The 12539-nt window shown below is 41.1% G+C and overlaps 1 protein-coding gene across 1 annotated transcript in view; it reads left to right on the plus strand.

The window, feature by feature from the left end:
* The window catches only part of CFAP70 (cilia and flagella associated protein 70), a 111897-nt gene that overhangs the window by 59714 nt on the left and 39644 nt on the right, over positions 1 to 12539 (plus strand). Inside the window, exons 14-15 of the mRNA XM_075534333.1 lie at positions 8138 to 8198; positions 9486 to 9680. Coding sequence (XP_075390448.1) covers positions 8138 to 8198; positions 9486 to 9680 — 256 coding nt within the window. The remainder of the gene's footprint in view (positions 1 to 8137; positions 8199 to 9485; positions 9681 to 12539) is intronic.

A 12539-nucleotide genomic window follows, 5' to 3' on the forward strand; every position in this document is an offset into this window, starting at 1 on the left:
TTGCTCAGCACACAGATTGATTAAGTATGGTGAAAGGATACAGTCCTGATATACCCCTTTCCTGATGTAGTATTCCCTTGTTCTGTTTGAACAACTGCCTCTTGGTCTATGTACAGGTTTTACGTGCACAATGAAGTGTTCTGGAATGCCCATTCTTCCCAGGGCTTCAGCACATGCATAGTCTGCTATGATCCCCACAATCAAAAACCTTTGTATTATCAAAAACACAAGTAAACATCTTTCTGATATTCTTTGCTTTCAGCCTAGATCTATCTAACGACAGCAATGATATTATTTGTACAAGGTCCTTTTTAAAAACCACTATGAATTTATGACAGTTCCATGTTCATGTACTGCTGCAGACACTGTTGAATGATTTTCAGCCAAATTACTTGCATGTGACATTAATGATATTGCTCAATAATATTTGCATTCTATTGGATCACTTTTCTTTGAAATGGGTACCAGTGTGGATCTTTTCTAGTCACTTGGCCAGGTAACTGCCTTCCAAATTTCTTGGCATTAATGAATGAGTGCTTCCAGTGCTGCATCAGCATGTTGAAATGTTTTACCTGGTTTTCTGTCCATTTCTGGAGTCTTGTTTGTGGCTAATACCTGCAGTGTAGGTTGGACTTTTTCCTTCAATACCATCAGTTCTTGACTAGATGCTGCTACTTGAATTGGTTGAAAGTTGACCAAGTCTTTGGGCACAGTGACTGTGTATCCCTTCCATCTTCATCTGATGCTTTACCACCTAGTTCAATGTGTTCTTTGTGATGACGAATGCAATGCCATTCCTTTGGGTTCTATCATTCCTGCAACAGGAAGCCATATTATTTTCATATGCAAGTGGCCAGTATCAGTCAATTTCAGCTCACCAATACCTATGATATTGATAATAATGCATTCCATTTTGTTTTTTAATGACTTCTAATTTTCCTAGATCCATACTTCATACTATTTTTAATTTGCATAATTGCTATGGCTAGATCTTCCAGTATCATTTTGTATAGAAATGACAAAAGCAGACATCCTTGTCTTGTTCTTTATCTTAGAGGGGGGCTTTGGTCTCTCACCATTGAGTATGACGGACACAGTGCCTTTTTACAATGTTGCTTTTTCACTTGAAGATACTTCTTTTTACTTCTGATTTGTTGTGTTTTTATCATGAAAGAATGTTGGATTTTTAAAATGTTTTTCTTCATTTTCAAAAATGCTTTTCTGCATCAGTTGAGATGACCATGTAGGTTTTTTTTTTTGGGGGGGGGTGTTCATTCTGTTAATGTGATAAATTATACTTAATTGATTTTCATATGGGAAACTACTTTTGCATTCAGGAGGTAAATCCTAATTGCTAATGGTTCATAAGCCCTTAAATATGTTCCTGGAGTTAATTGGTTAGTATTTTGTTGCAGAATTATGTTTCTAGCCGGCTTTTCTCTTTTACTCTTTCGGGTACTCTAAGAAGGACTGACACTAATTCTCTTTCAGTACTAGGAACAATTCAACAGGGAAGCTGGTCCTTGACGTTTTCATGTTGAGAGGTTTTTATTGCTGATCCAATCTCTGCTTTGCTCTGTTCAGATTTTCTCTCTCCTGCCTTCATTTTGGTGGTTTGGGCACGTCAGGGAATCTGTCAACTTCATTAACTTAGCTAACTGTTGGTGTGCAATTACTCATAGTTTTCTCATATAGAAAGCACCTGCAATGAAGCCAATCTTTTTTGTCTCCCTTTTATAAAAACCCATTTTATTGAGGGCTCATATACCTCTTATCACAATGCATCCATCCATCCATTATGTCAAGCACATTTGTACATTTGTTGCCATCGTCATTCTCAAAGCATTTCTAGTTGAGCTCTTGGTTAAGCTCCTCCCCACTTCCTCCCTCATGAACCCTTGATAATTTATAAATTATTATTATTATTTATGTCTTATACTGACCGATGTCTCCCTTCACCCACTTTTCTGTTGTCCATCCCCCAGGGAGGGGGTTATATGTAGATCATTGTGATAAGCTCCTCTTTCTCCCCACACCTTTCCCTTGCCCTCCTGGTAATGCTACCCTCATTATTGGTCCTGAGGGGCTTATCTGTTCTGGACTCCCTGTGTTTCCAGCTCTTACCTGTACCAGTGTACATCCTCTGGTCTAGCCGGATTTGTAAGGTAGAATTGGGGTCAAGGTGGGGGGGGGGGTTGAGGAAGCATTAAAGAACTAGAGGAAAGTTGTATGTTTAATCTCTTCCTTGTGCCCCTTCTGTAAGGTCATGTCCAATCCTCTATAGATAGGCTTTGGGGCTCCACTTTTCCTTCCCTCTCATTCACATTGATATGATTTTTTTGTTACCTGATCCTATCAACACCTCGTGATCACACAGTCTGGTGTGCTTCTTCCATGTGGGCTTCGTTGCTTCTCAGCTAGATGACTGCTGTTTATCTTCAAGCCTTTAAGACCCCAGATGCTATATCTTTTAATAGCCAAGCACCATCAGCTTTCTTCACCACATTTGCTTAATCACCCGCTTTGTCTTCAGTGATCGTGTCGGGAAGGTGAACATCTCAGAGTGCTGGGTTATTAGAACAAGATGCTCTTCTGTTGAGGGAGGGCTTGAGTAGAGGCCCAATGTCCATCTGGGCAGTTTATTTTAAATGAAGCATCTAGAATGGCTATATTAAAATGGATGTTAACTCCTGTAACTCCTCTGTTCAGAAACCTCTCGTGACATCCTGCTCTGAGTAAAAGCAAAGTCCTCTCAAGGGCTTACAAGGGCCTATGTGTTCTGCCTCTACCACCTTTCTGACTACTTAGCTCGCAGTTTTTAAACCAGCCAAACTGGCCTCCTTGCTTGGTTTTATAAACACTAGGCATGCTTTTCCTTGAAGAGCTGTTTCTTTGCCTGAAATGTTCTTAGCCCAGAAGACTACAGGCTTGCTTCTTCTCTCAGTTCATTCCTCTAATGTTAGCAACTCAGCTAAGCCCCCAATGTCTGATTTCCTGATTTATTTTTATCTGATATTTATCATTAGCATATTCATCTTAAAAATTATAATGTTTATTGTTTCTGTGTCCCTACTAGGATAAAAGTTTGATGAAAACAAGAATTTTTTACTATTTTGTTTCATTGTCTATTCCAGAAGATAGAAATTATATATTTGTAATGATTGAATAATACTGCCCCTGGAGAGGAAACTGAGTGGCTGGGGAACAGAATTGAAAGGAGATGGTTTGCTACATAATGTTTTATACCTTTAAGGTTTTCGTACTACGGACATAAGAGGGTAAGTCCAAAACAATGCTACTAGGGTTCCAGCTCATCCACGCACGTGTTTCTTCCAGACAGAAGTTGATCAAACATGTCCCTGTGGCAGTGGATGCTCATGAAGATGTCACACACAGACAAAAAAATACTCCTATGCTCTGAGAAGAAAAAACAATTTTGAGGTTGAGACTTATAGCCATTAACAACAACAACAACAACTCAGGTAGCCACCTTCCCAAATCATTGAAGCTTTGCAGCAAGTTTGCAGGAATGCTGCTCCGCATAAACCAACAGCTTTTAGACAGATTAAATGTTTTAAGGAAGATCAGGAAGACCTTAAAGAAAGAGAAGAAAGACTGCTAATCTTCAACACTGAAGAAACTGGCTGAAGCCCGAATGGTGGAAGAAGGCTCTAGAGTTCCCACTGATACCAGAGCTACCGAGAATGGGATCTCGCATTGCTTGCCAGTGTCAATTTTAAGCACGTTTCAGCTCAATGGGTTCCGAAAGCATAACATGAAGATCAGTTAGCTCAAAGAGCTGATCTTTCCGTCACTCTCTAAGCAAGATTGAGCCTAATGAAGATGATTTCATGGAATGAGCAGTACCCAGGGACAAGTCTTGGATTTGCCAATATTATCCAGCAAGGAAGGCCCAGTCCAAACAAAGGGGTCCAAGGGGATCTGTTGGGCCAGTTAAATTCAAGGCAGAGAGGTCAGCTCAGAAGGTGATGGTGTTGGGGTTTTTTGGCTTCTTTGTTTTTGGATTCTAAAGGAGTAATCTTTATAGTTTTCTCAAAAGACACAGATGGTTGTGGGCCTGATTATGAAGATGTTTTAAGAACATTGAAGACTGCCTTGGTGAGGAAAAGACCAGGGAAGTCTCACCGAGGAATCTTTTCCCATCGTGGCAATGCATGCTCATGCAGCAAGTGCTGTCCTTTGAGAATTTTACTGGAAAGCCTTAGCCCATCCACCCTGCAACCCTCATATTGCCCCTTCAGGCTTCTTGTTGCTCCCAAAACTTAAAGGAAATTTTAAAGGAAGATGATCTGTGTCCCTTGAGGATGCCAAAATTGCTATTTGACCTGGTGTGAATCACAGAGCACAGAATTCTTTGACGGAGGTCTCGCGTGATGGAAACACTTCATTCAAAAGTATCTATACCTAGGTGAGGATATGTCGAGCAACAATAGCTTCATATTTTGATGTTTCTAATTCATAAAGGGAATCTATAATTTTATAGCAGCACTTTCTTGCTTACCTACTGAGTGATCTAAATCCATGACACCCGTTTCTTTCTTGCTCCTTAGTCACACAGCCTCTTGTGCACACTAGGCTTTCTTAAGTGAGTAAAAGTTAAGGCCAGGACTCAAATTAGACAAAAGCAATGCTTGTATGTAAGACTGGAACTGACTTAATGGCACCTAACAACAACAATAATTTGGATATATCCAGTGGCTGTTTCCTCTCCTTTTTCCTGACTTGTCCATTATTGTTGGTAAGTACGGTCAAATAGATTCTTTCCACTCATGAGAACCCTCTGTGAAGAAGAATGAAATACTGCCCAATCCCGGGCCATCCTCAGGTTTGTTCCTTTGTTCGATCCCATTGTTGTAGCCACTGCAGCGATCCGTCTCATGAGGGTCTTCATCTCTACTTTCCCAACGTAATGTTCTTCGGTAACTGACCCCCCTTGGTTACATGTCTACGTGCATGAGACCAAGTCCACCCATCCTTTTAAGGAACATTCTAGCGGTGCTTCTTCTGATACAGTTCATTTCTCTGGCAATTCATGGTACAAGTCTATTTAGTCTTCTTCACCAATGCCATCGTTCAAAGGCATCAATTCTTCCTGGGACTTTCTTATTAATTTTCCAGCTTTTACATGTATACAAGGGAAATGAAAAGACCATGGTTTGATCAACCTCACCTTAGTTTTCAAAATGGCATCTTTAATACTTTAAAGAGATCTCATTTACAGCAGATTTTCCCAGTGCAATCTGTTACTTGATTTCCTGCTTATATGGGTGTTGATTGTGCATCCAAGTAGAATAAAATCCTTGATAACTTCAGTCTTTTCTCTATATACCATGATGTTGCTTATTGGTCCAGTTATGAGGATTTCAGGTTTATTATTATTATTTAATGTTGAGGTGTGATCCATACTGAAACTATAGTCTTTGGTCTTTATCAGTCTGTGCTTCAAGTTTTCTTTGCTTTCAGCAAGCAAAGTTGTATCATCTGTGTTCTTCTTCAATGCAGTCCAGCGTCTTGAGTTATTTGCTCAGCACACAGACTGACTCAGTATGGTGAAGTGATACAACCCTGACACGTTTCCCGATTTTAAACCATGAAATATCCCCTGTTGTGTTCAAATACTTATTCGTGGTCTATAGACAGGTTCTATTGTGGGTTTTTAAAAATCATTTTATTGGGGGCTCATACAAATCTTATCACAATCCACGCATACATCCATTGTGTCAAGCACATCTGTACATTTGTTGCCATCATCAGTCTCAAAACATTTTCTTTCTACTTGAGCCCTTGCTATCAGCTCTTCATTTTCCCGCTACCACCCTCATGAACCCTTGATAATTTATATATTTTCCATGTCTTACACTGTTCAATGTCTCCCTTCACCCACTTTTCTGTTGTCCATCCCCCAGGGAGGGGGTTATATGTAGATCATTGTGATCAGTTTCCCCTTTCTCCCCCACCATCCCCTTCCCCTCCTGGTATTGCTACCCTCATTATTGGTTGAGAGGTTTATCTGTTTATCTGTCCTGGACTCCTTATGTTTCTAGCCCTGACCTGTACCATTCTCTGGTCTAACCGGATTTGTAAGGTAGAATTGGGGGGAGGAACATAAGCGTGGGGGGAAGAAGCATTAAAGAACTAGAGGAAAGTTGTGTGTTTCATTGGTGCTATACTGCACCCTGACTGGCTCGTCTCCTTCCCGAGACCCTTCAGTAAGGGGATGTCCAGTTGCCTACAGATGGGCTTTGGGTCCCCAGTCTACACTCCCCCTCATTCACAATGATACCAGATACCATTGACAATCATTCACAATGATACCATTCACGATGATACCAGATACCTGATACCAGATCCTATTGACACCTCGTGATCACACTACAGACAGGTTCTGTATGAGCAATATATAAACATAGTTTGTATTAAGCATGCTGGCATTCCCATTCTTTTCATGTTATCTATAATTTATGATTCACAACCTTTTTAGTCAATGAAATCTTTAAAGTCAATAAGCATCTCTCTAGTTGTGTTAGTCTGAGTAGACTAGAGAAACAAATTAATAAACACTCATTTGTATACAAGAAAGAGATTTATACAAATAACAATTATACATTAAGAAAACATCCCAGCCCAGTCCACAGCAAGTCCATAAGTTCAATATTAGCCCATATATCTGACACCAATCTATAAGGCCCTCTTCAGACTCACAAAACACATGCAATGACAATCCAGTGGGTGGGAAGTCTGGTGAATCCTGTGGCATTGTAAGCGTCTCAGTGCTGGCAGGGATCACCATGTGGCTCCTTCAGTTCAGAGCCCCAATGTTGTTCCCTATGTCCTGTCAGCTGCAATGTCTCCCAGGGAGTGAGCCTGTGTCTGCCTCCAACGAGCTATTTATCTCCTGAGCACTGCTAAGTGAGATCATTGAGCCATGACCTTATTGACAGGGTAAACTTCACCCCTTCACTCTTAATCCTCTCAAATTGACAACAGATTATATAACTACCACAATAGTATTTTCATCCAAGATCCATCTGATAGTAGCAATGATATCCCTCATTCCATGCTCTCTTTGGACTCTGGCTTGGATTCCTAGCAGTTCCTTCTGCAACCAATTTTGAATTATCTTTAGCAAAAATTTTCTTGCGTTTGATTTTTAAAATTTTAATGATATAATCCTTAGCCAAATGCTATACTAGCGCCTACAACCTGGGTTTCTACATTATAGAGTAGCACAGTGCTCTAATGTGATAGAGGAGCAGACGTGGGATCTCCCCCACCCATATTCTGAGTTGAGAATTAGTAAAAGAATACATTTTTCATCGTTTTATTAGAGGCTCATACAACTCTTATCACAATCCATACATGCATCATTTGTGTAAAACACATATGTACATTCATTGCCCTCATCATTCTCAAAACATGTGCTCTCCACTTAAGCCCCTGGCATCAGCTCCTCATTTTTTTCTCCTCCCTCCCTGCTCCCTGCTCCCTCATGAACCCTTGATAATTTATAGATTATTATTTTGTCATATCTTGCCCTGTTTGACGTCTCCCTTCACCCACTTTTCTGTTGTCCATCCCCCAGGGAGGAGGTCACATGTAGATCCTTGTAATCGGTTCCCCCTTTCCAACCCACCCTCCCTCTACGTTCCCAGTATCGACACTCACACCACTGGTCTGAAGGGATCATCGTCCCTGGATTCCCTGTGTTTCCGGTTCCTATCTGTTCCAGTGTACATCCTCTGGTCTAGCCAGACTTGCAAGGTAGAATTGGGATCATGATAGTGAGGGGGGGGGGTGAGGAAGCATTCAGGAACTAGGGGAAAGTTGTATTTTTCATTGTTGCTACATTGCACCCTTTCTGGCTCGTCTCCTCTCTGACACCCCTCTGCAAGGGGATGTCCAGTGGCCGACACATGGGCTTTGAGTCTCCACGCTGCACTCCTCCCCTCATTCACAATGATTTGATTTTTTGTTCTTTGATGCCTGATACCAGATCCCTTCAACACCTCGTGATTGCACAGGCTGGTGTGCTTCTTCCATGTGGGCTTTGCTGCTGCTGAGCTAGATGGCCAAGAATATACATTTGCAGACAGTCTCTCTCTGTTTTTTGATACAGGGTCAAGGAGATGATTCCACCCAGGCCTCCTCTTACTCGCCGTGCAGGCGGTGCTCAGAAGGCAAGTGCCAGAGCCGAGATGAAGCCACAAGTCACAGGCTAGTGAACACGCGTGCTTAGAGGACGTGGCATGAACTTTTTGGTTTTCTTTTACCATGTTTGAAACCACATATTTTTAGAAAGCAATTGTTTTGAGAATGCTGATGGCAACAAATGTGCTGGACACAATGGATGTATGTATGGATTGTGATAAGAGTTGTACGAGCCCCCAATAAAATAATTTACAGAAAGAGAGGAAGGAAGGAAGAAACCACATATTTTCATTCCTGGTTCCATTCATGATCGGTGGCATGCAGTGAATTACATCTACACGTCTAATCTGAGTTGAGAAAAAAAGAACAATTTATATATAAAGGACTAATGAACACACAGCCCGGTCCAGTTGTGGACTTCTGATCCATAGTCCTGACCTCTCTGCAGCCTCTTTTTTTTTTAAACAGTTTTATTGGCACTTAATCCTTATATCACACAATTCAATAGCTCAGTCATATCAAGAAGAGTTGTACAATCATTACCAAAATCAATTTAGCTCATTTTCTACCGCCCCCCACCCATGGTTAAATCACTTTTAAAATGTGTTATGTAACCACCACCAGTTCTCGTGCTCCATCCCATTCCCACATACATCGTTTGCTCCCCTGCCCCTCCCTCCCTAAGTGCCACCCCACCCCCACCCCTACCTCCGCTATAACGTTTGCATCTCCCCTGGTCTCTGTGCATCTACTACTCCTGTGCCTCACAAACTAGAAAACACAACAGAAACAATAGAACTCAGTAACAAAATAAAGTGGTAAGAATATAATAATAATACAAAGTTAACAATACAAATAGTGAGTAAGAAAGAAAAGATCATTGTGAATATCTAAAAGGACAGGGAAGAAATTTTTGTCACGGAACTAGCAAGAAATACTTTCATGTCAAAGAATTTCAGTCTGGGTCAAAAGGGAGGTCAACATCAAGTTCGATCCAGTATAACCACGATTACAATGATCCTTATGTGGTAGTAAAGCTGTTCCAGACCCTTGCCTTTGGCTGGTGGGGATCTGCCAGGGGCTGAATCGGACTAGATAGTCTACAATTGGGTTTGGGGGCCCCACTATCCTTCTACAAATTGGGTGTTTGCAATTTAGGTTGTGATACTTTTCCCTTTGTCATATTTGAATTTTGTTATTACCATGTTTGGATCACACAAGCTGGTGTGCTTCTTCCATGTGGACTTGGTTGATGCCTCGCTTAGATGGCTCTGCAGCCCCTTTAGTGTGCTACCCCCTCTCCCCGTCTTTCCTAGGCGGTGAGTGACTACCACCTGCAGATTAAGACCATTTCAAGAGCCATTCTGAATGAGTACCACAGGCTGTTTGGGAAAGAAGTGGCTAAACTGGGGAATGAAATGGACAGTGAAACCATGGAGGAGCAGAAGTGCCAGCTCAACTACGAACTTAACTGCTCTGGAAAATACTTCGCTTTCAAAGAACAACTCAAGGCAATCCATTTGTTTAATTGTTCTTATATTGAGCCCCCAGTTAAACTCTACCCCCTCCTGACTGTTTACTTGAGGTTAGACCGCATTCTAGGCTAGGTTTCATGTTGCTCTACAGGTCAGTAATTCTGTACCTGGTACTGACTCAGTGACGTATGATCTTTGTAAATTATGATGGATGAGTCTTTCTAGGGAAAATCACTAGTATTCATGAAATGTTTACTTATTCATAGTTTATTGAATAATACGGTTAACATTTATTGTCACCACCCAGCTAATCTGTCAGATCAATGGTTCTCAACCTTCCTAATGCCGTGACCCTTTAATACAGTTCCTCATGTGGTGGTGACCCCCTCAACCATAAAATTATTTTCGTTGCTACTTCATCACTGTCATTTTGCTACCGTGATGAATCCGGCGACCCCTGTGAAAGGGTTGTTTGACCCTCAAAGGGGTTGTGACCTGCAGGTTGATAACCTCTGTGTCAGATAGTCACACTGTGATGGCTTGCATGTTGCTGTGATGCTGGAAGCCGTGTCAGCTGGTATTTGAAATACCAGGTTCACCATGATAGGTAGGTTTCAACAGAGCTTCCAGGATGAGGCAGACAAGAAAGAAAAAGTGTGGTGCTATACTTCCACAAATTATCCAATTAAGATCCTGTGGATGAGAGTATTTATTGCCTAATAGAGTGCTGAGAAAATGAGCCCCTAGGTTGGAAGACACCTGAAGCACACAGTGGCCACAAAGGTCGGCTTGCCTATCTGCCTTTGAAGATGGCACCGGACCAGGCAACATTGTGTTCTAGTGCTCAGGACATCACTGTAAGTAAAAACCAACTTGATAGCAACTAAAAACTAACAACAAACCTTTCTTAAGGGCCTACGACATGCCAGGCACTTTTTAATGTTTCTTATTTTATTAATTTAACCCTCACAATGACCCCATGAGGTAAGTATTTTCTGTTTTTCAGCTGGGTAAATGAGACATAGGTAATTAAGTAACTTCCCAAGGTCCCAGAGCTAGGTAAAGCCAGCCAGTACTCAGCCTCAGGCAGCATGGCTCCAGAGCGTACCCACTACATGGCATTGCCTATCTCAGCGGTTCTCAACCTGTGGGTCGTGACCCCTTGGGGGTCATATGATCTTTTCACAGGGGTCGCCTAGGATCATAGGAAAATCCATATTTCTGATGGTCTTAGGAACTAAGACACCATTCCTCTATGTGTCTCCAGGCAGGTCTTCCCACATGCAGATAACACCCACATAAAAGTACCCAGCGTGATGACATCATCGCTTCAACCCCATCACATACATCCCATACAAATACAGGTGTATGTGACAGGGTAGGCGCCATGATGTACTTATGTGGGACCAGTCACACATGTGTAGAGAGCAGCTACTGTGTAGAAAGCAGCTGCTGTGTTGAAAGCAGCTGCTCTGTTAAAAGCAGGTACTGTGTTGAAAGTAGCAGTATTGGAGGTAAAACGACACTTCATGAATTAATATTACTGGGTAAATGTAAAATCATGTACTGAAAAATTATCAACTACTGCAAAAACAAAAAACATTCTGTACCATGGGAACTTAATCTGGATGCTGACCTGTCTTTTTATATTCAGCTGTGGTTGATGTGAATACTGCCCCCTTGTAATAGTAACAGGTATGCAAAAAAACAAACAAACCTAACAACACAGAGAATGGTAAATCATAGGAAACTTTAATGAACTGTATTGACTGAACATGTATCATCTTTTGTATTATTAAAGCTATTGTTACATATTATTTTCTCTTTTTTTGGTTATATATTATTTTCATTAGCAAACCATCCTGTGACAATGGATCGTGTAGAGAATAACGTTAAGAAAAGAAAATATAGTGAGGTTTTTTTACAGAATGGTTTTACCTCAATAATTCCAGTAGGAATTGAGAAACTGCAATGTGTTATTTGTTGTGAAGTTCTATCAGCCGAATCTATGAAGCCGAACCAACTAAAACACCATTTTGATAGCAAGCATCCAAACTTTGCCGGCAAGGATATCAACTTTTAGAAGCAAAGCTGATGGGCTCAAGAAACCCAGACTTGACACTGGTGGCAAGTACCACAAACAAAATGTAGCAACTGTGGAAACTTCATATTTGGTGGCACTCAGAATCGCCAGAGCTGTGAAACTTCACACCATTGCTGAGGATTTACTGTTGCCAGCGGCCAAAGGCATTGTTTGAGTTATGATTGGAGACAAATTTGTTACGATTTCCTTACCTAACGACACTGCCTACAGAAGAAGATGAAATGTCTGCTGATATTCTTGATTAGGTAATCCAGGAAATTAAATCTTCTCCACTTCCACTATTTAGCATCCAGTTGATGAATTTACAGACGTTGCAAACTGTTCACAGTTACTGGTTTATATGAGGTATATTAATGATGGCAACTTTAAAGATGAGTTGTTTTTGCAAATCTCTTGAAATGACTACTGCTTGTGATTTATTTGACACAGTTGGTTCATTTCTGACAAAGCATAAGGTCTCTTGGGAAAAGGTTTGTGGTGTTTGCACAGATGGTGTGCTAGCTATGCCAGGATGTCAATCTGGATTCAACGTTTGTTACTGAATGAGTCACCAAAAGTCATTGGAACTCACTGTATGATTCATCGGCAAATATTAGCAACGAAGATGCTGACACAAGAGTTAAAAGAAGTAAAGGAAAGTGTCATCAGTTCTGTCAATTTTGTAAAGGCGAGCACTTTAAACAGTCGACTGTTTTTGCAACTGTGCAACGAATTGGATGCGCCAAATAATGCTCTGCTATTTCACACTGAAGTGAGATGGTTGTCGAGAAGAAAAGTTTTAAAACGTGTTT

This window comes from Tenrec ecaudatus, chromosome 16, assembly GCF_050624435.1.
Source record: "Tenrec ecaudatus isolate mTenEca1 chromosome 16, mTenEca1.hap1, whole genome shotgun sequence".
NCBI lineage: Eukaryota > Metazoa > Chordata > Mammalia > Afrosoricida > Tenrecidae > Tenrec > Tenrec ecaudatus.